This window comes from Xiphophorus couchianus, chromosome 11 (genome assembly GCF_001444195.1).
Source record: "Xiphophorus couchianus chromosome 11, X_couchianus-1.0, whole genome shotgun sequence".
Lineage (NCBI taxonomy): Eukaryota > Metazoa > Chordata > Actinopteri > Cyprinodontiformes > Poeciliidae > Xiphophorus > Xiphophorus couchianus.
The window spans coordinates 29,965,880-29,987,784 of NC_040238.1; the positions used below are offsets into that span (position 1 = coordinate 29,965,880).

The 21,905-nt window shown below is 37.5% G+C and overlaps 1 protein-coding gene and 1 pseudogene across 1 annotated transcript; both read left to right on the plus strand.

Moving 5' to 3' along the window:
- The first annotated feature begins 324 nt into the window (after window positions 1-324).
- Window positions 325-9,649, plus strand: LOC114153822 (mucin-3A-like). The gene is given in 17 exon segments (XM_028032593.1): window positions 325-401; window positions 878-1,137; window positions 1,237-1,509; window positions 1,743-1,836; window positions 1,920-2,051; window positions 2,210-2,396; window positions 2,496-2,665; window positions 2,904-3,016; window positions 3,100-3,216; window positions 4,551-4,616; window positions 4,619-4,786; window positions 4,869-5,001; window positions 5,111-5,260; window positions 6,876-6,968; window positions 7,049-7,326; window positions 7,483-7,776; window positions 7,861-9,649. Coding segments are annotated over 16 exon segments (3,912 nt in total). The 5' UTR covers window positions 325-401; window positions 878-939; the 3' UTR covers window positions 9,307-9,649.
- A 3,428-nt stretch (window positions 9,650-13,077) lies between these two features.
- LOC114153827 (von Willebrand factor A domain-containing protein 7-like) lies at window positions 13,078-21,152 on the plus strand (annotated as a pseudogene).
- The last annotated feature ends 753 nt before the right edge of the window (window positions 21,153-21,905 follow it).

Here is a 21,905-nt window from a genome sequence, read left to right on the forward strand (position 1 = left end):
GCACACTGATGGAAGGTTTCTGTGGTTAACTTTAACTTTACCATTAAATGCATTTGATATTGTGAAATTGATGACAGGATTTATATCAATGTAATTGTGACCATAAAAACTGAAGATATTTGTTAATTAATTTCGGATTAAATTATGAAAAACGACATTTGATTATTCAACAAATAAAGACAAACATAGTTTAAGTTTTAGTTTCAGTTCTTTTGTTTGAAATGCTTGAGTGGTTTGAACAAGATTCCTTGAACATTGTCTTGTTCATTGACTTGAACAAGGCTCCACCTTCCTAAACAATCAAGTGATGCCCTATCTTTAAAAAACAAAGGACAAAAGAAAGAAATGAAAAATATTCAGCACCAAACGAACATTACCACCTGGAGAGCTCAGGAAATCAGGTACAGAAAATATTTACATGTAATTTTTAATCAATTGTGAACAGTTTTTCAATCACATTTATAATATTTGAAATAATTTCTAAATGTACATCATATAGACAGTTATTAGCTTAATACATACGTTTTGAATTTAATTACAAATATGTGAGTAGAGTAGTTGTTTAAAAATCTTTCAGCAGTTTTTTGTTGTGTCATTATTAGTTTTGGGGATGTTTTTTTGGGAAAAGTATAGTCATTGATAATGAAAACTAATTACTGTGTTCAAAAGAGATGCTTATTTTAATAAGTACGTTTAATATTACTTTGGTATTTAAAAATGATTCACCTGAAGCATAATTTTAAAATGGGATTAAACTTTGTAACTGTGTCTGATCCAGCATAGTTTGTTAAATGCTGTTATATTTTTGGCTTGTATTTCTGAAATTAATGCTTCTAAAATGTAAGGAATTTCTTAAAACTCATTTTATGTCTTGCAGGTTTTGAAGGATTTTGGAGTTCTGCATAAGCTTTGGAAGAGTTTTTATCCGTGAGATCAGGGATGACCAAGTTGGCTGTGTTGTGTTTCCTGCTTCTGCAGACTGGAGTCGAAGGATTTAAAATATCAAATATTGTTTTTAATTTTTTTAACGGAGGCTCATTAACTCATGAAGTGATCACAGAGAGAGCAATCCTAAATGTCACTCTACAGGTGTGCCGTGCACTGGCTTTGTCTGAGGGAAAGACCTTCTCTTTTCCTGTAAGTATTTAAATTAAACCATTAAGTTTAACTCTTTTATCAATTAAAATGACTTTGTTGAAGCAAAAGAAACACCTGCATTTGTGTGTATGTATGCAGCCACAACCTTTCTCTGCTGGGGCTGTAGCAGCTGCATGTGACGCATCAAAATCAACCAAAAGTTTCATCGACACCATTGTGAGGATCCAGAAAAGCAACCACCAAGTGGACAAGGATTATGTGCTGAGTCCAAGTCATCACTGCGATGATGAAAGCATAGCAGCAGGACAGTTTCTCATTACACTTGGTTTAACCGCTGTGAAGGCTTCCAATAAGCAACAAAACTTTGTTTTAGCAACATCAATTCTGGGAGAGATACTCCATACCTTACAGGTATTTCTGCTACAGCTACATGCATTTTATTTCCTTGCTGCCTAAAACTGTCACTCGTGAGAAATGATCACTTTTTATTATTAGTTGTTTGGGGCTTCATTGAATCTGCAGACAAGGGTTACCAAAGGTCTATGTTGATATCTTTACTCTGTGCTGCCCACTTGTGGTAGGAAAACTCACAAAAAAGCTTGATACTTCCTTTGAGTCAATTAAGCAGTAGTTTTGTTTTGAAGGATTTCTACAGTCACACTAACTGGGTGGAAATAGGCAACACATTCCCAAACGCCAATCTGATCAAAGGAAATGCCGATGTTGGAAAAATAGCAGGTAAAGAAGGTGTTGTTTTGCTTTGTGTGGACTTACAGTATGTGCTTATATTCAAATATACCAAATCTAATGTGAATCTGCAGCCAAAACGAGAGCAACTTGCCGCAACTGTGCTGGAGAGGACTGCAGAAACAATATTTTGGAGGACATCTTGAAGGAACAAATCCTTACTTCGGGATATTTTTCACTTTATCCATTCTCTACAAAACCAAAAGGTAAACATCTTTATTTGGTTGTAAAATAGTATATCAGTGTAGTTACACTTTACTCTGCTGCCCACATGTGGCAAGAAAGGCCACAAAAAAGTTGTATATGTATGAAAAGAGTGTGTCAACAACTAAATATTCTTTGTGATTTGTATAATGATGAGCAGGAAAATGCAGCCATGGAGGGTCATTTGATCGAACAAAAGAAATTGAACCTACAGGTGGAATCAACAAAGATTCATTTGACTCTGAACATGGACATCTTCACAGCCAAGCAGCAAATATGGCGATAGCAGCAACCAGTGAGCTGCTGGAGGACGTTCGCAGTGCTGCTGGAGACAAAGGATTCTTACAGTGGGAAGCTGTTTATTTTCTCTTTACTTGAATTTCTTTACAGAATAATAGAAAACAAATGAACAGCTTTGCCTCTGCATTTTGCTTGTTGCACCTCAGGATGATGGGACTGTTCAAAGGGAGAGCCCTTTGTTTTTGCGTGGACACGACAGGAAGCATGGGGGATGACATTGAAGCAGTGAGGACTGTAACATCATCGATTATTGACAGTAAAGTGGGAACAGAAGACGAACCCTCAATTTACATTCTCGTTCCCTTCAATGATCCAGGTAGAATCCCAATGTTCAGGGCTGAACTGTATTTTCTTCCTGATAGTTTCACCTTCAGTATTCTGAATTTAATCTATGGAAACAATCATGACAGAAATTATTCCTATAGTTTTCATGTGCTTTATAGTCATTGTATTGCCAACTGAATAAAGAAAAAAGGGGAAAACAACATAAATCCAACTTTCTGGACTAAAGTGGTGTAGAATATACATATCATTGACTTCTATTTAAATCACAGAATTTGGGCCTCTGCTTCAGACAACAGACCCAGATGTTTTCAAGAGTTACATCAACTCACTAACACCAAATGGAGGTGGAGATGCTCCAGAAATGAGTCTTTCTGGACTTCAGGTGATCCGATTTATACCACAGAGCTGATTATGTATGAGAAGCAAAACAAAACAAAAAAAAAAATCTGTAATTTCTGCATACAGCTGGCTTTAACTGGTGCGCCTCCCAATTCGGAGATCTTCGTTTTCACGGATGCAGCAGCTAAAGATGACTACTTGAAAAACACAGTGCTAGCACTCATAGAGCAGACGAAGTCTAGGGTGAGTACGTCTCTGGTCATGCACTAAAGTCCTTGTTTTCAGTAATTAATGGAGCGTCGCACTTTAAACTAACGTACCGTCAAATAAACGGTTGTTTACATGACCACTAGGGGGTGCTCGCGGACCACCGGTGTTTCCATGACCACAGTTTGAGAAAGACTGGTGAAGAGCTTTCTAAATGCATTATGTTTTTTTTTCTGTTTCTAAAACATTTAGCTGCGTGATTTAGAATTTATCAATTTATTTATCTGTGTGAATATAACATACTAGTGGATATTTATGTTTGATAGTTTCTCAAGCTAATGTATTGACCCTTTGCACGTGACGTCATCATCTTCTAAACTCCGCCCGCTCCGCCATCACGGACGTCATAACAACCAATTCGCTCCTGTTAACCTTGTCAAAAAAAAGCACGTCTGGTAGCCTAATGTCGCTTTTACTTAGTTGATTTCGCAGTAAAAAAAAAATGGCCACAGGGTGCTGCGCTGTCGGCTGCACAAACGAACAAGGGTGAAAACCAAACTTGTCATTTTATTTTATAACTTAGCGAGGAAAGATGATGTGGCGGTGGACAGCAGCCGTCGATCATAATGACTGTTAGCCTTCGGTGTAACAGCGAACACTTTTTTACAAGGTAAGATTAACGTTCACAAGCTTTATAAATATAATTAAAAAGATATAAAATATCGCATTATGGTGAAGGTACACATTTAATCTTTGGTAACCATGGAAACAGTGCCCCGCCTTCATGTAGCCTAGCATGTATGGAAAAAAACTGGTTAGCATCTCGTCTTCTGTACGTTTTTAAGGCTGCTCCGGTTTAAGGGGAAACGCTGCTTATGACACGGTGACAGAAATCATGTGGGGTGAATTCAGGAAAAGTCGGTGATTTGGTCAACACGTCAGGAGAGAATATGTACGGGTCGGTTTCTAAGCTAGCTGATTCAAGCTCCTGTAAATACCGCCAACTAGCCCCAAGCAGGTGTGTTGCGTTCAAAGACAAATGAGCTTGACTCGAACAAGAAGAAGCCACAAAAACAACTTAGAAAAACAATTTCAGTCGTTCAGTTCAATACTCCCGATCCTCATTTCCAACGTCCGTCATGGCGCCTCGAATGATTAAGTGACGTAGTTGCAAACGGTCAGTGTCTGTACATGAGCTGCATGTCCAGTTTGATGTCTGTACATGCAGACATCAAACTGCCTGCATGTCCCCAGGCAGTTTGATGCTTAAAAAAAAACACGCAAAAAGAAACATGAAGAATCATCTCTAATGTTTTAGGTTGCACGCAGATTCAGTAAATGAGGTTTTTGCCCCCCTCATTGTGTTTCAGGTGAACTTCATAATAACTAATGTACTTGGCCTTCGCCGTCGAAGACAAGCAGACAACAACCAACAACAACAAGGTGTTCGGATGTCGAGAGCAAACAAGGTGTTCGGATGTCGAGAGCAGGTGGTCAGCTGTACAGAGACCTGGCTCAGGCTTCAGGAGGTCAGGCTGTTGAAGTCACAAAAGGTCAGCTGCTGGAGGCCATCAACATCCTAACTGAATCCACCAGCTCCTCTCTGGTACAGAATAGCTTTATTTATTTTGTTTTAATGTTTGAAGCGTTCAGATTTTATTTTACCTTTAAAAGTATTATTGTTGCAGGTGAGCCTTCTGCAAGCATCCAGGAATCTTGGAAAATCAGAAAATTTCACTTTTGTAGTTGATGACACAGTAAAAAACTTGACCATTTACATCACAGGAACTTCTGTAGATTTTAGTCTCATTAGTCCTTCAGGTAAATAAATGACTCTGTAATCGGGGTTGAGGTGGATTAGTTTAATTTCAAACATTTTGCTTTTGTCGTTACAAACCAGTGTGTATAAATTCTGAGCTTTACTTTTCAGGGGTGATTCAAAATATTGCCAACACAACTGGATCTTCAATCATTTCATCCCAGTCAGTTGGAAACCTTCAGACTGTGCAGCTGCAAACAGAAGGAGGATTGTGGGAACTACAAATTTTGTCAACCAATCCCTACAGTGTGAAAGTTGTAGGTAAGACATCTGTAAATATAAGGCTGACATTTTCAGAAGTCCTAATTTTGAACATCTGGTTAATCTATATTTTTATTTGTTCATCAGAAAATCAGTTGCTAATGCCTAAATCACTATATTAGATTGAAACATTGTGCATGCCTGTTTTTTGTCAATTCTTTTTTAAAACCATAATTCATTATTTGTAACATTTTACACAGATATTGTGATACATATCCTGCATATTTAAATAAAAAAAATGAAACATATGTTATGACTCCGTCAAGCCGAACAGCAACCAGAATGAAGTTAACAATATTTGTAAAACAAATATAAGGATTTCCCGTTAACTTTATCCATTTGTTGTCAATCCAATAATGTTCAACCCGAATTTAAACACCACTTCAGGCGGACAAACCTGCATAAACCACTACAATGTTTACTGCAAACTTAAGATGCACTCGATTCAATGCAAAATGATCACATGCAATCCAAACTCAAGATCACACCAAACAGGACCGGGTTTCAGATATTTAAGATTAACAGCGAAATTAAATGTGAGTATTCAGGAGGTGACCGAAAGATAAACAGAGGACAAAACAAACAAAATAAATGGAAGGTTGTTAGCCCGCCCTCACAAACACTAAGAGGGGACAAACAATCCAAACTGGGCAGACTAACAAAAAACAAAATCAAACTCTAAAAGGACAGCAGGAAGCAGTGACAGAACTGTAAAAACAAAAATACAAAAATTACTAAATGTTAATTAAATCACTTTAATCAAGTCAATCTAAAACACATTAAAAACTCTGCATACCTGCATCACATAAACCAGCACTCTAAAGTCAAACTTGATGTAGTATATCTGGTGCAGCCCTACCAAATAAAAACAATATAAAGACCAAAAACATACAATTCAATCTGATTAAAAGAGACAAAGGTGCCTACCTGCTGCGTCGAACAACCACACACCCAAGTAACGCTGCCACCGGAACGTCATTAATAATGCGGCCCTGTATAAAAACTAGTGATGGGTCCAGCAACACCGATGCATCGGCGCAGGCATCAAGCCCATAGACAAAACCCAGTGTCGGTGCCCATATTGCTTTCAGCAAGTCACGTGACCGATACAGGAACTGTTTCGAAATGATACTGGAGTGCCAAACTATGTTTATAAGGAAGCGAATCTGTCAACGGGAGGCATTTGCCAAAATAATTCTTGATCTTTTATGGTACAGCAGCAACTATGCAGCAGCCTCAAAGCAAACGAAAGGTTTTGTAGTTTGGGACATTTTGATCTTCCGTCAGAAAATAAGGCATCGGTTCTCACTTTGTTGTTGTTTCATCCGGTTCTTTTCAGTTTCTACTTGATCTATCTGAATCCAAATTCAGCAGAAATTGACTGTTAGTTTACTTTCATATTATGTTCTGCAGGTTAAGTGTTGCATATGTTTCTCCTTTTAAATCATACATTTCATCATTTTATTCTTCAATTACCTTCCATAAATAAAAATCTTTAGACAGAAAAAAGGAAAATAAAGACAACCTCGCTATAAAAAAGACATTTCCAGCAAAACACATCCATCCCCTCTGTTTTTTAGTTGGCTTTCTTTCATTGTATTTTCCTTTTTTGCAGGTGAGAGTCCCATTGACTTTCTTTTCAAATTTATTAAGGAGTCAGACAGCCCATTTGGAGGGTTTGATGTGATTGACAATCGCCCCACAGCTGGTAAAAAACCCACAATTTTGTGACATGCAAAAAGTATTCACTTTTAAGGGTAACTGTGCACTTTTTTCTTATTTTTGAAGGAGGAAATACCAGTCTGCTGGTGACACTGATTGGAAGCGATGTCGCCACAGTGTCAGAGGTCACACTGGTTGAATCGTCGGGTTCAGGTCAGGTTAACGGCACCGTAGAGGCCCAGGGTGGAGGAACATTTATCATCCACTTCGACAGGATCCCATCGGTTGAGTTTGTTGTGCTTGTGAAGGGCCAAAACAACGACGGCGTTTCCAGAGCTTCTTCAGGGATCTTCCAAAGACAGTCGGCCACCAACATAAAAGCCTCTGTTCTCACTGTCACTGTTGTAAGCAAATTTAAGCGTAACCAAAATATTTGTCATTATTTCATTGCACTGTTATTGTTGTAAGCAAATTGAGCAATCCAGAATCCCTCAAACTTTTCATAGATTAGTTTCACTGTACTTGTCTCTTTTACATTTTGGTTTCCATTGTTGTTTCAGAATGACTTGGACACGGTGTTGGAGCCAGGAACACCTCGATCTGTTTCTTTCTCTGTGATGACAACCGGTGAAGGAGGAAGCTTCACCATTCAAGCCACCAATGACCAACGTTTTGCTGCATCTTTTCCATCCAGTTTACTGCTGGATCCTGGAGTTAGTGCTAATGGCACAGTAAACATCACAGCTCCTGCTGGCACTCCATCTGGTACTGGTGTCACCTTGACCATTGAGGCCGTGGCTCCTGGAGGTGCAGACACCAACTATGATGTCCTGCGTCTAACCGTCCTTTCAAAAGTAATGTCTCATTTCGTTTTGTATGCATTCTGACACATCATTGAGGATAAGTATAGATCATATTTTCCTGTCACTCTCTCACAGGTGACTGATTTCACTCCACCAGTGTGCCAGCTGCTCAGCCTGCAGTCTAACTGCTCTGACAACTGCAGCCAGTCAACATGGGAGGTCTCTGTCCAGGTCACTGACGCAGCGAATGGGACGGGTGTGGACAGCGTCAGTTTCAGAGAAGGCAGCGGCACGATGAACACCAGCACAGCAGCTGATAATACAACTCTAGTGTCTTATGTGGCTTCCTGCTGCTCACCTGATGTGCAGCTGGTGGCTGTGGATAAAGTAGGCAATGTGAAAATCTGTAGTTACTCTGTTCGCGTAAATGTCACTGAAGCTGTTACAACGAGCAATGCAACAATGAGCAACGTAACAACGAGCAACGTAACAACGAGCAACGTAAGAACGAGCAACGTAACAACCAGCCCTGTAACAACGAGCAACGTAACAACCAGCCCTGTAACAACGAGCAACGTAACAACCAGCCCTGTAACAACGAGCAACGTAACAACGAGCAACGTAACAACCAGCCCTGTAACAACAAGCAACGTAACAACGAGCAACGTAACAACCAGCCCTGTAACAACGAGCAACGTAACAACGAGCAACGTAACAACCAGCCCTGTAACAACGAGCAAAGTAACAGCGAGCAACGTAACAATGAGCAAAGTAACAACGAGCAACGTAACAACCAGCCCTGTAACAACGAGCAAAGTAACAGCGAGCAAAGTAACAACGAGCAAAGTAACAACGAGCAACGTAACAACCAGCCCTGTAACAACGAGCAAAGTAACAGCGAGCAAAGTAACAACGAGCAAAGTAACAACGAGCAACGTAACAACCAGCCCTGTAACAACGAGCAACGTAACAACGAGCAACGTAACAACGAGCAACGTAACAACCAGCCCTGTAACAACGAGCAACGTAACAACGAGCAACGTAACAACCAGCCCTGTAACAACGAGCAAAGTAACAACGAGCAACGTAACAACGAGCAAAGTAACAACGAGCAAAGTAACAACGAGCAACGTAACAACCAGCCCTGTAACAACGAGCAAAGTAACAGCGAGCAAAGTAACAACGAGCAAAGTAACAACGAGCAACGTAACAACCAGCCCTGTAACAACGAGCAACGTAACAACGAGCAACGTAACAACCAGCCCTGTAACAACGAGCAACGTAACAACGAGCAACGTAACAACCAGCCCTGTAACAACGAGCAAAGTAACAACGAGCAACGTAACAACCAGCCCTGTAACAACGAGCAAAGTAGCAGCGAGCAACGTAACAATGAGCAAAGTAACAACGAGCAACGTAACAACCAGCCCTGTAACAACGAGCAAAGTAACAGCGAGCAAAGTAACAACGAGCAAAGTAACAACAGCTGTCACTGCTTCCTCTACAAGAGCTGATTTCTCCGTGTCTCTTTGCTTTGGTTTCTCAGTCCTGAGCTTCTTGCTACAGTCTCTGAAACTGTGATCCTAAATTTTACACAACAGATTACTGGTGATGGAAATCCGGTAAATATTATGTTCATCCCGGTGGTAGGTTTCATATCTAATCCTAATCCATACATAATCAAATATTTAGACACTTTTTGAAGCTAAATTCAACTTAAGCGCCGTAGTTGCACTATAGAGTTTTAAGAGGAGTTTGCTATTTTCTTTTGTTGAAGGTTTAGCTCTGTAAGCAAAGTTTGGTGACAAATGAATATCTTTGAAATCAATTGTTCTAATCTTTATGTATTCTTCATTGATTATCCTATAAAATCAAGTTTTAAGAAAGCATGTAATCCCTGACAATAATTAAAATATGAAAACCAGGTTTTTACTCAAAAGTTTTTTTCTACAAGTTCAGAAATGCTTCTACATAAAATAACTCAAAAACCTCAACGGTGAATCCCAATGTGATCAAAGTTAGCTGAGAGGTGAGACTGAATGTAAGATAAGGAGATAAAGTTACAAAAAATTGAAAAGTAAAAAAAAACTTAAGATCAAATTTTAGTTTGCTTTTGAGGCCTACTGTGATACATCAGGAAATGTCTGCTCTGAACCTGCTGCTGCTTTTTGTGTGACTGGTTAGTCTAATAAGAGTTTAAATTTTTATTTTTTATGTCTGATAAACTAGAAATTTTACTTCTGAAAATACCAAAGTGCAAACTTCATATCAAAGCACAAACATCTCAGATTAGGGAATAGTAAGTAATTGTTGTTCTTGATTAGCACATATTCAGAGCTTACCCCCAATGGCACCAAACATGTGGAGCCACATAAACCTTCAAGTTTATGACATCAAAGAAGATATTTATATTTTATTTAAACAGACAAGAGCTTAAAGAATCATTTTTTGTGGATACAACAGATGCACACTTATGTACACTGCTAATTGTGGTGTTTGTGTATCTTTTTCAAGGACATCAGGGTTTTTGAGATCAGGTCTTTGAAAATTTCACAATATTTCTGGTCAAAATCAAGTCTGTCTCAGAAAATGCTGTCTAGTTGGTGTTTCTGTCAAAGATGTTATTATGAGCTCTAAATATTAAGCAGTTTATAAGTAAAACCTTCTAACTTTCAGGCTTTTACATTTCTAGTAAGAATGGTTTGTTTTGATTCACAACACAATACAAACATTTATATATTAAAATAAAAATATATACTCATGGAAATCTGCTCTTTTCACTCCTTAATTTAATCATATAAAATGATATTCTTAATGTTTCTGGGCAGAACAAATGTTGGTGTCAAGTTTATCTGAGCTGCTGTTTCTCTCTGGAGCCTCTTGGTGGCACCACTGCATCTGATTTTGATTTTAAGCAAGTTTGCATGAGCACAGATTTCTAAATTAATAATGTGATTAGTTATTTATTAGGGGTTGTTATCCTCTAAATGTTATATTTTTAGGTTGTTTATGTTACACAGTGTATTTATGAACAAACCCCTGACTAGCCATAACAATCAGCCACCAATTAAAATAAATACACAAGAAATTAAAATTAATAAACAAAGAATGCTTCTAATTTCTGCATATGACATCAACTTTATTCACAAATCTATCCAATAATATAACTAATCTTTGCAACTTCTTCTTCCATGTTGCTCAGAATATAAAAGATTTTACTGCTTTGCAGCAAAGGGTTAACATCACTAAGAGTCTTGCTTGAGGAAGTGTTGGGATCAAAAGTTCAAAGTACATTTCCTGTTGTCTCAGCAAAATGTCACAGCATGAGAGAAAAATTAAACCAACTGAGTCTTTGAGAAAAAGACCATTCAGGTGTTTGCATGCAGCTGGAATGTCAGAAGAAATCTGAGGTGTTTGGTTCAGAAAACAAGCAGCTGAGAACTTTTTATGAATTTATCAGCGAGAACAATAAAATCAGGAAAATCTTAGTTGCTTAAATCTGTAAGTTGATTTCCTGCTAAGCAACAGCAATCACGTTATCACTTGACTGTTGCTGGAGTTGCTTGCTGCCTCCCCTTCATGACAGGTACAAGGTGTGGATTTGTCTCAGTCGAGGAAATGATTAATCCTGATGAACAGGAACACGACTGAATGTTTCTTACTGTCCTGAGTTTTTTTTGCCTGACCTCAAATCCCAGATATTCTAGAAAACATGACGTCATGCAGTTTGCACTCTTGATTCCCTGGGAAATCTTGGACTCTTGCAACACTTGATGTCTCAATGCCACATGATAATTTCATAATTCTGTTATATTGGTACACATTTTATATGGCCTTTAAGATCATTGCCAAAATCAAAACTCATTTAACTACAACTTCTTTCTTTTACTATTTTTGTCAGATTCATAGTTGCTCACTTCTGAAATTAGACCATGTTGGTCTATTAACCAAAGTAATTAGACTTTGTTTTTAAATGATTTTATGTGTAGAAATAAGAAATGATTACACATACTTTTAGTTATTTGCTGTCTAGAAACTGAACTTGTTTCCTTATTTTATGATCTGTAGTTTCTCATTTGTGGTTTTGTGATCTTTTTGCTGTTTGCCTCTTTGCATCACATTAAAATTATTGTGCACATCATTGCAACATCTCACTATTGCCTTCCTTTTGTGCCATAACCACATCTTATTTTTGACTAGATACATAAAGAAAATAACTAAAACAATGTTTACATAAGCACAATTTAATAGGTTGCACTGAAGTCTTATTTTATTGTTAGTTATAGATGTTTCTTTGTGTTATTAATTTCAAATGTTGACTTCTAAAAGTCTAATTAGGGAGTGGTTCCTGTTGTGGCGTTCTTTTGCTGCAGATAGAAAATAGACGACATCATAAAGATGGCGCAATATATGCGTGACATCTTAAGAGACATTTTAAGATATTATTCAGGAAGTTAAAACTGGAACAGAAACTCCAAATGGACAACAACTCAAATCATTTTTTACAATATTTAGCTGAAAATGTGTGTGTCTGATCAAAACTATATTCAAATCAGATCTAGTTAAAGCATTTCTACCAAGAGAAATGAGGCAACATTTCAGCAAACTGTTGTGAGAAAGCTGTGGGAATGTTCGACACAAAGTCATGCAGTTCAAAAAGTAATTATTCTAACACTACAGATGTTGTAAACATGAACTAGTTTATCTAATCTAGTTAGATTACATTAATGAAAATAGATTAGATTAGGTTAGATTAGATAGCATTTATTGTCATTGAACAGAATTCAACGAAATTTCCATTGCAGCTCCCGTGCAAAAGGTAAATATATACAGTAAAAATAAGCAAACACACAATAATAATAATAACAATATATACAATTAAATTAACTAAAGGCACTCAACCATCCAAAGAAGTAGCAGCAGGTCCAATTATGGCAAAGTGCAGATAATGTGACAGTGCAAAATGCAGAACAAATAGGGAATATTGATGTATATAAACTACTGACTGATGAAAAAAGTCCAACAGCAAAAGTTTAGTTTGACTTGATATCAAACTGTGAAAAAAAGTTTAGTTTTTCAATTGACTGAATAAAAGTATAAAATTTTAACTGTACATTTCATAGGTATTTTTTAAATGTTCACTAATTTTTTTGTGAACATAAATTGAAACTTAAACATATGAAAGAAATTTTTCTGGTGTTTTCTTGTGAAACTTCCATGGAAATAAATCCGAAGGTTACAATTTAACAAGCAGCTACAAATGTTTTTTATTGACCTTCAGAAATTTTTTTTTTTCATTCTTTGTTTGCATAAAAAGTTTACTCATCACAGCTTTGTGCTGACCAAACAATGTGTCACCTTCCCTAGCTGAAAGACTCCACCCTTCTACAGAAAAAAACATAAAAAATTTAGACATTAACGCTTCAGAAACATTGCTCTCAGGACATCTGCCACATCGCAGGTAAAAACTATTTTTTCCCTACTTCTCTTTACACGCTTATTGATAAAAATAAAATAAAAAATCACAATTTAAGAATAATGTTTGAACTTAAGCTAAAATAAAAAGTTTTAATTCATCCTGCTGTTAAATAAAATCAAGCGATAGTGAAGAGAAACACAGATGAGAAAGATACTTTAAGGGCAGCACGGAGTTTTGCATTTCACCCTCAACTCAAATGTTAAAATCTGCAGTCCTAACAAAAAAACATCTGTTTTTTTCACTAATTTAAATACATTTAAGAAATCATTAATATTCACAATATTAAGACTAATTCATCAAAAGTTACAATTCTACGAGAAAGGATAACGTTACCTGTTTTATGTCAATTTTGTACTGAAATTTACTGTATTTTTAGATGTAGAAAAAAATAAAGGAAGAAAGACCCAAAGAAAGAAAGACGCAACACAGTTCGTCCAGTCTCCTAGTTACTTGCATCTTTAAAATCACGTAAAACAAACGGGTTTTCATTTTGATGGGTATATGAGTAAATAGGAAAAAAAACGGTGCTGAATATTGTTTAAAAAGTCTGACCACAATGATGAAAGATCATTGTGGTCAGACTTTCTTCTAAATATAGAAGAAAGTCTATATTTCTTCTTAAAACAGACCTTGTTTATATTATATATAAACAAGGTCTGTATAATATTTCTTCTAAAAACAGACCTTGAATCTTGATCACAGTTCAGGATTGTTCAAAAAGAGTATAAAGCACCAAAACCAGATCAAATATTACATATTTGATATAAATTGTGTCAGGTTTCCTTTGCAGGTTTACTTGTTGTCACCTAATATAAAAATAATTAGAATGTTGCTTTTGGAGAAGGTGTTAAACTTCAGACTTTCTGTTTTCTTGCAGATTTTGCTGTGATGACTGTCTTGGCTGTGCTGTGTTTGCTGCTTCTGCAGACTGGAGCTCATGGTTTTGGTATATTTAATGGAAAGTCTCTGAGCCACCAAGCCATCACAGAGAGAGCCGCCCTAAATGTCACAGTGCATGTGTGCCGCAGCCTGGCTCTGTCTGAGGGCAGGGATTTCACTTTTCCTGTAAGAATCAAATTCACCACGTCTTTTTTTAATCCCATTTTCAACCCAATCAGGTTCTGTTTTAATAAAACACAGTGTGTATGTCTATGCAGCGTCAGCCTTTTACTGCTTCATCTGTTGCTGCTGCCTGCGGAGCATCAAAATCCTTAAAAAGTTTCATCGAAACCATTCAGCGGATTCAGAGGAAGAATTCGCAAACGGACATTAAATATGCCCTGAGCGCTCGTCGTCACTGTGACAACGAGGAGCTGGATGCAGGGAAGAAGATAATCACAGACGGTTTATCGGTCGTCAAGGCCTCCAATAAGCAGCAGAACTTTGTTTCAGCAACATCGAGCCTCGGAAGGATTTTCCACACTTTACAGGTATTTCTGAATGGTTTCCAACTAAAATTCACAGCAACTAATTCTGCTGGTTTGAACAAAAGTTTTTACTTTTAAACTTGTCCGTCTGCTGTTGTACAAGTTACACTGACTAGTAGAGGTTTTACTTTGAACAATTCAAAATATTCAGCGGTGTTGCGCTATATTTGGTTCTGCTGCCCACTTGTGGAAGAAAGCAGAATAAGGGGTTTCACATTATTATTATTATTAGTAAAGCTGCAATTTTGTTTTTTGTTTCTTTGAAAATCTGCCTGCATCCCACCTAAAAATCATAGCAATTAATTCTGCAGTTTTTGGACGTTTTTACTTTTAAATTTGTCTGTTTGCTGTGGTAAAAAGGTAGGTAGTCTGCAAATTACACTGACTATTGGGAGTTTTTACTTGGAATAATTTAAAATTTTCACAGGTTTTGTGCAACATTTTGTTCTGCTGCCCACTTGTGGAAGAAAGTGTCACAAAATGAAAGTTTTAAAGTGCTTTTAATAAGTGGTATTTCTGAATTTATTTCAACATCAAAGATGAAAGCTGTAATTTTGTCTCTTGTTTCTTTGAAAATGAAGGATTTCTACAGTCACAGTAACTGGGTGGAAATAGGCCACAAATTCCCAAATACCAATTTGATCAAAGCGAACGCCCGTGTTGGAAACATAGCAGGTAAAGACATGATGATACTGGCTGTAAGGTGTGTTTGGTAACAAACAAAAGGCGGATATTTTGTTTTGCAGTAATTTCTGCTCATATTGATCCATTATTTCTGCTCCAATCTGAATCTGCAGCTAAAACCAGAGCAACCTGTCAGAGTTGTGCTGGAAATGACTGCAGAAACAACATTCGGAGCGACATTCTGAAAAACAACATACTTACTTCAGGATATTTCAGTGTGAATTCTTTTTCCAAGCCCTCAGGTAAAAAATATTTTCATGGGTTGATTTTTTAATTGACACTTTTTGTAATTTCTCTGACTTTACACTGTGATGGTGCTGCACTTTATTTGGTCTGATCTGATTTTTTACCAGGTCTTAAAATTGTTTTCATCCAACTTTGAGAAAACACAGAAAATTCTTCATTTATTAAACTTAGAAGATGAAGAAAAATATTTAGTTGCCATAATTACTTGGTGCCTTTTTTAAAAAACCCTCTAATTTAACCAAATAATCATTACTACATTTGATTAATCTGATAATACTACCAGCTGCATTATTGCTCCAAAAATAACATATGACCATTTCGTAATTTTTAGGTGAACTGTGTGTGATTTTTCTTTATTACGGTAATTAGCATTTATTAGCTAATAAATGCTAATCTATTAGCATTTATTTTTAAAAAAGCAAGCTTAGTTTTCTCATAGCAACAAGATCTAACATTGCATGAAAATTCAAATACTACATATAACATTGAAAGAGCATTTCTCAAAACTATGAGAATATTTTTTAGGAGCTTTTGCTGCCTGATGTGTCATTGGACTTCCTTTGGCCCATGTTTGTGCTTTTTTGGGTACCTGTACATTTCTAAAACCAGCAGTTATACAAGTTCAAACTGGTTAAATCATTTGTGCTCTTTCTATGATGACAAACAGGAAAATGCAGTCATGGCGGTGTACCGGATAGTACAAGTTTAATGGAACCAAAAGGTGGAATCAACAAAGATACGCTGGACTCCAGCCATGGACACCTTCACTCTCAAGCAGCCAACATGGCGATAGCAGCAACCAGTGAGCTGCTGGAGGACGTTCGCAGTGCAGCTGGGGACAAAGCATTCCTTGAGTAATAAATTCGGTATTTCTTGCTGAAGTTATGCCATTGTATAATTTATAAAACTGATTTTTGTCTATCTCTGTCATTCCTTAGGATGATGGGGCTGTTCAAAGGGAAACCGTTGTGTTTTGTGGTCGACACAACAGGAAGCATGGGGGATGACATCGCTGCAGTGAAAGAGGTCACAGCCTCAATAATAGACAGCAAACTGGGAACACCGGATGAGCCGTCGGTTTATGTTCTGGTTCCTTTCAGTGATCCAGGTCAGTGGTTCCAACAATTTTTATCAATAGTGTTTAGTCTATTGAATTATTTTTATTCAAATTAAAATAACAATAGCTGTGAGCAGAGCACTATAAGCAACCAAAGTCCTAAAAAACAAAGAAAGTTCTCACCAGTTGAGACTGACGGTATAAACACGTTCAAAAGAATCGAACGACACGTCAAAACTTTCAGCAGGTGTAACTTGGTTTTCTGTGATCATAGAAGTATTCCTATACTTTTCTTTTCTTTTCACCGGTATCTTCAGTTTTTTGTGAGTGACCCGGTTTTAAGCCATTTATCCAGCGTTATTTTTAAACACAATCCTTTGGTTAGCTAGCTGGTCTATGCATAACACTTTCATATCACATAACGTCACTGCAAATAAACGGCCGTTTACATGCAGTACAGAAAGTCTGTTCTGCACCCTCTGTCATTTGGCTGTAAGAGTTAAGAGGGATAACAGAAAAGGTTTTTGTTTTTCATCAAATGTGCAGATTTTGGGCCACTGATACGGACAACGGACCCGGAAATTTTTAAGGCCTACATCAACTCACTGAGAGCAGCTGGAGGTGAAGATATTCCAGAACTGAGTCTTTCTGGACTTCAGGTGCTTTGTTTGATGCTGCAAAATTGATAATATATGAAAAGCAAATACTAAAGCATTCCTATGTTTCTTCATACAGCTAGCTCTGACTGGCGCGCCTCCCAATTCTGAGATCTTTATTTTTACCGATGCTCCGGCCAAAGACAAACACCTGAGAAACCCGGTGATTGCACTCATTGAGCAGACCAAATCTGTGGTGAGTAATTCTGCAGAAGCAATGTGAATTCTGTTGATCCAGTCAAAAATAATCAATGTGAAAGATATAAAAAGAAGATGGCAATGGCCCAATAGTTATCACTGTTACCAAACAGATTCAGTGTCTCATAAACATCTTTGTGACACTTCAGTAAAGGGCAATTTCACCTAATTTTTTACTACCTTCAGCCTCTTTTATCTATTCTACTTAAAAACCACAATCATCATTCTACTATAATAGCAGAATATTTAAAACCAAGTTTGTGATTTGTGAAACCTTTATTTGATTTGTGAAACTTCAGTAAAGGGCAATTTTGCCAAATTTTTCACTACCTTCAGCATCTTTTATGAGAGAAAGCAAAAAGCTAAAACTGGATACAACAGCAAAATAATGGACATTTCAGAGAAGGAGGAGTTCAGTACTTATCTGGTCCAGATGCAGAAAGAGAACTGAAATCGACCTTTATTGAAGTTTCACAATTCAAATACAGGTTTCACAAATCACAAGCTGGGTTTTAAATATTCTGCTATTAGTTGAGAGTAATCTAGTCCAGGTTTGAAGAGTCTGGGTGTTGTAGTTTTTTAACTAGAGTAGATAAAAGATGCCAAATGTAGCAAAACATTTGGTGGCCATTTCCTGAATCGGAAGCTGCAATTGGAAACCAACTTCAGCTTCGTTACATTTTGGTTAATAAAACATCTCAATATTTCCAGGTTTATTGGTTCCCTCATTTTGTTTCAGGTGAACTTCATGATAACTAATGTTCTTGGGATCCGTCAACAAACACCAGGAAAGGGCAACCAGCAACAAAGCTATCGGATGGCCAGAGCAGATGGTCAGCTGTACAGAGATCTGGCTCAGACCTCAGGAGGTCAGGCTGTCGAAGTCTCCAAAAGTAATCTGCTGGAGGCCATCAACATCCTAACTGAATCCACCAGCTCCTCTCTGGTATGAAAACAAACCAAGATGAACTTGTTTTATTTTCACGTTTAAAGATTTCACCTGCTGAGTTGTCTTCAATTTTTCAGGTAACCCTTCTGCAAGCTTCCAGGAATCCTGGAAAAACTGAAATCTTTACCTTTTCAGTTGATGAGTCAGTGAGAAATTTGACAATTTACATGACTGGAAGTAATGTTGAGTTTACGCTCATCGATCCCTCAGGTCAGCGTCTACACATTTCATAAGTTGTGCCAACTTCAATTGCTTTTTTTAACCAGTTTCCATAATTTCTTTGTTTAGGTGTGGTTCAAAATGATGTTAATACAGCAGTCTTCAATAATTTCATCCCAGACGGTTGGAAACCTCCACACTGTGAAGTTGCTGACGCTAGCAGGAGTTTGGGAAATAGGAATAGTGTCAAACAATTACTACAGTCTGAAAGTTGTAGGTAGGACTCTGATTTCAACTGTTAAATGTTACAGAATTATTGAAAAAGTGGTTAAATAAAAAGGTTAGATAACTGAATTCATTGTATTTTTCTGCGTTTACAGGAGAGAGCTCCATCGACTTCCTGTTTGACTTCATTGTGGAGTCTGACGGTCCGTTTGGAGGATTTGATGTAATTGACAATCGACCCACAGCTGGTAATGAAAATACTGTTTGGATGTATTGAAAATTAACCGGCTTTGGATCAAAAAACGTTTCTTTTCTTCGAAGGAGAAAATGCCAGTCTGCTGGTGACTCTGTTCGGAAGCGACTCTGCCACGGTGACAGAGGTCACGCTGGTTGAATCGTCGGGTTCTGGTCAGGTTAACGGCACCGTGGAGGCCCAGGGTGGAGGAGAATATATCGTCCACTTCGACAGGATCCCATCGGTTGAGTTTGTTGTGCTTGTGAAGGGCCAGAACAACGACGGCTTTTCCAGAGCTTCTTCAGGGATCTTCCAAAGACAGTCGGCCACCAGCCTGAGAGCCTCTGTTCTCACTGTCACTGCTGTAAGTGATGCAAGTAAAAGGCAAAACCTTTAAATATTTAAAATAAATCAGTATCTCTCTTCTTGTGTCTTAACTGCACTCTTTGTATTATATTTTTAGGATGAGTTAGACATCGTGTTGGAGCCAGGATCACTAAAATCAGTTCTTTTCTCTGTGACGACAACCGGCGAAGGAGGACGCTTCACCATTCAAGCCACCAATGACCAAGACCTTCCGCTGTTTTACCCAGCTAATTTACTACTGAGTGCTGGAGGTAGTGCTAACGGGACAGTGAACGTCACAGCTCCTGCCGACACGCCGTCCGGTACCGTCGTCACTCTGACCGTTGGGGCCGTGGCTCCTGGAGGTTCAGACACCAACTATGCTGTGCTGCATCTCACCGTCCTGCCAAAAGTAACGTGTCATTTGTTTTTCATACATTTAAGACATCATTGTATGATGGAGAATTAGGGCCATGCTAATAAAAAATGAATAAAAATTACGACAATAAAGTGATAAAATTACGAGAATAAACTCGTACAAGAAAAACGTCAATGTTTTGAGAATTAGGTCATTCTAGTACGAGAATAAAGGCACAATAGAATGAGAATAAATTTATAGTATTTTTAGCATAAAGTCGTAGTACAATTTGAATAAAGTTGTACAACAATAAAGTCTAAATAATGCAAGAATAACATATTTATAGAATAAAGTCATAGTATAATGAGAATAGAGTACTATACTAGAACAGAGTCATAATATGAGAATAAAGTTAATATTGCAAGAATAGTGTCATAATACTATTAGAATAACGTTGTACAAGAATAAAGTCAAAATAATGCAAGAAAAACATCATATTTAAAAAATAAAGTCATAATGTTATGAGAATTAAGTTATACAAGAATAAAGTCGTAGTATTTTGAGAATAAAGTTGTAATATTATTAATATTACATTATCCAAACTCTGATCATTATTTTCTTAATATCATGTTTGTTTCTGCTATATTTTTTATATTCATTTAAATATTCTTATTATTTATTTTCACTGCCTTCTGGGGTTGCTACTTTTTCCTAGCCGGGCCCTAATACGCTGCCACATTATTGAGGGTAAATATTGATATTTTTGCTGTCGCTCTTGTACAGGTGACTGATTTCACTCCACCAGTGTGTAAACGACTCAGCCCGCAGAACAGATGTTTTAAAAACTGCAACCAGTTGACGTGGGAGGTCTCCGTCCAGGTGAGCGATGGCGTTAACGGGACGGGTGTGGACAGCGTCAGTCTGAGAGAAGGCAGCGGCACGATGAACATCAGCACAGCAGCTGATAATACAACGACAGTGACGTATGTGGCTTCCTGCTGCTCGTCTAAAATGCAGCTGGTGGTTGTGGATCAAGTCGGCAACGTGGAAATCTGTAGTTTCTCTGCTGCATCTTGGACCTCGAGAGTGGATTACTCAGTTTTACTTTTCTTTGTCTTCACATTCCTGAAAGTTTCTTTGTAGCCCCGGACGGTGATCATCAGAATTTTCCAACTTATGAACCATGTTGGAAGATCGGATCCTAACTAAATGTCAGCTTTTTTTGGCCTTTTCACAGAATTGAACAGAAAATGTAATTTTTGATTTCTAAACCAATTTCTCTTACACAAAACAACAACTCTGTCATGTCTGAAGATGGCACCAATATGGAAATCGTCTGAACTTAAAGTTGAGTGTTACAGTTTTTTTTGTATGTTTTTTAATTCTTACGTACTAAAACAATTCAACTATACATCCAATTAGAAGACCTTCTGTAAAAATGGAATAAACTTTATGTATAAGAAACACTGCACACACTTTAAAAAGTCAGGGTTTCCCCCAGTATATCATAAGTCTGGCGGGCCACCAGGCTTTACTTGTGCCCCCAACCCATTATTTATTTAAGTATTTTTAAAATGTTTGCAACTTTATAGTTGGTGTTCAGGTATTAATCTACCAATCTTTCAAAAACACATAATTATCAAGTGATTATTTCAAATTTCCTGTCAACATTAAACATTTTTAACTCAAAAACACGGCGGGCCGCTGGATGAATGACTGCTGTAGCACCCAACCACCAGGCTGAGCAAGTTTTCTGGAGGAAACCTTGAAAAGGTGTTCACAGTAATAAACCTTGCATTGAGAATATCTCAGGCTATTTTAGCTCAAAGTATTTTCATGACAGATTTCTTACATGGAGGGTTTTATAAGCTTCATATCATTTTGTAGTTTTATTTCCTCATCAAAAACAATGCTGCTTTGATTCTTTCATGCATGTTTGAGGAATCCTTGACTCTCCTGTGGCAGCCAATAGGGGATGCTTTAACTCCAGCTCATACAATACGTCACGCCTTTTCCATATAGTTGAGCTTCCACCTCACAAAGCATCCCTCTCCTGCAATTTCCCACTCTGCTCCTCTAGACTAGTGGCAGCAACGATTAGCTAACGCCTGGCTGAACTCTGAATCTGCTTAGGTCATCACAGCATCTACTTCTCAGAGTGG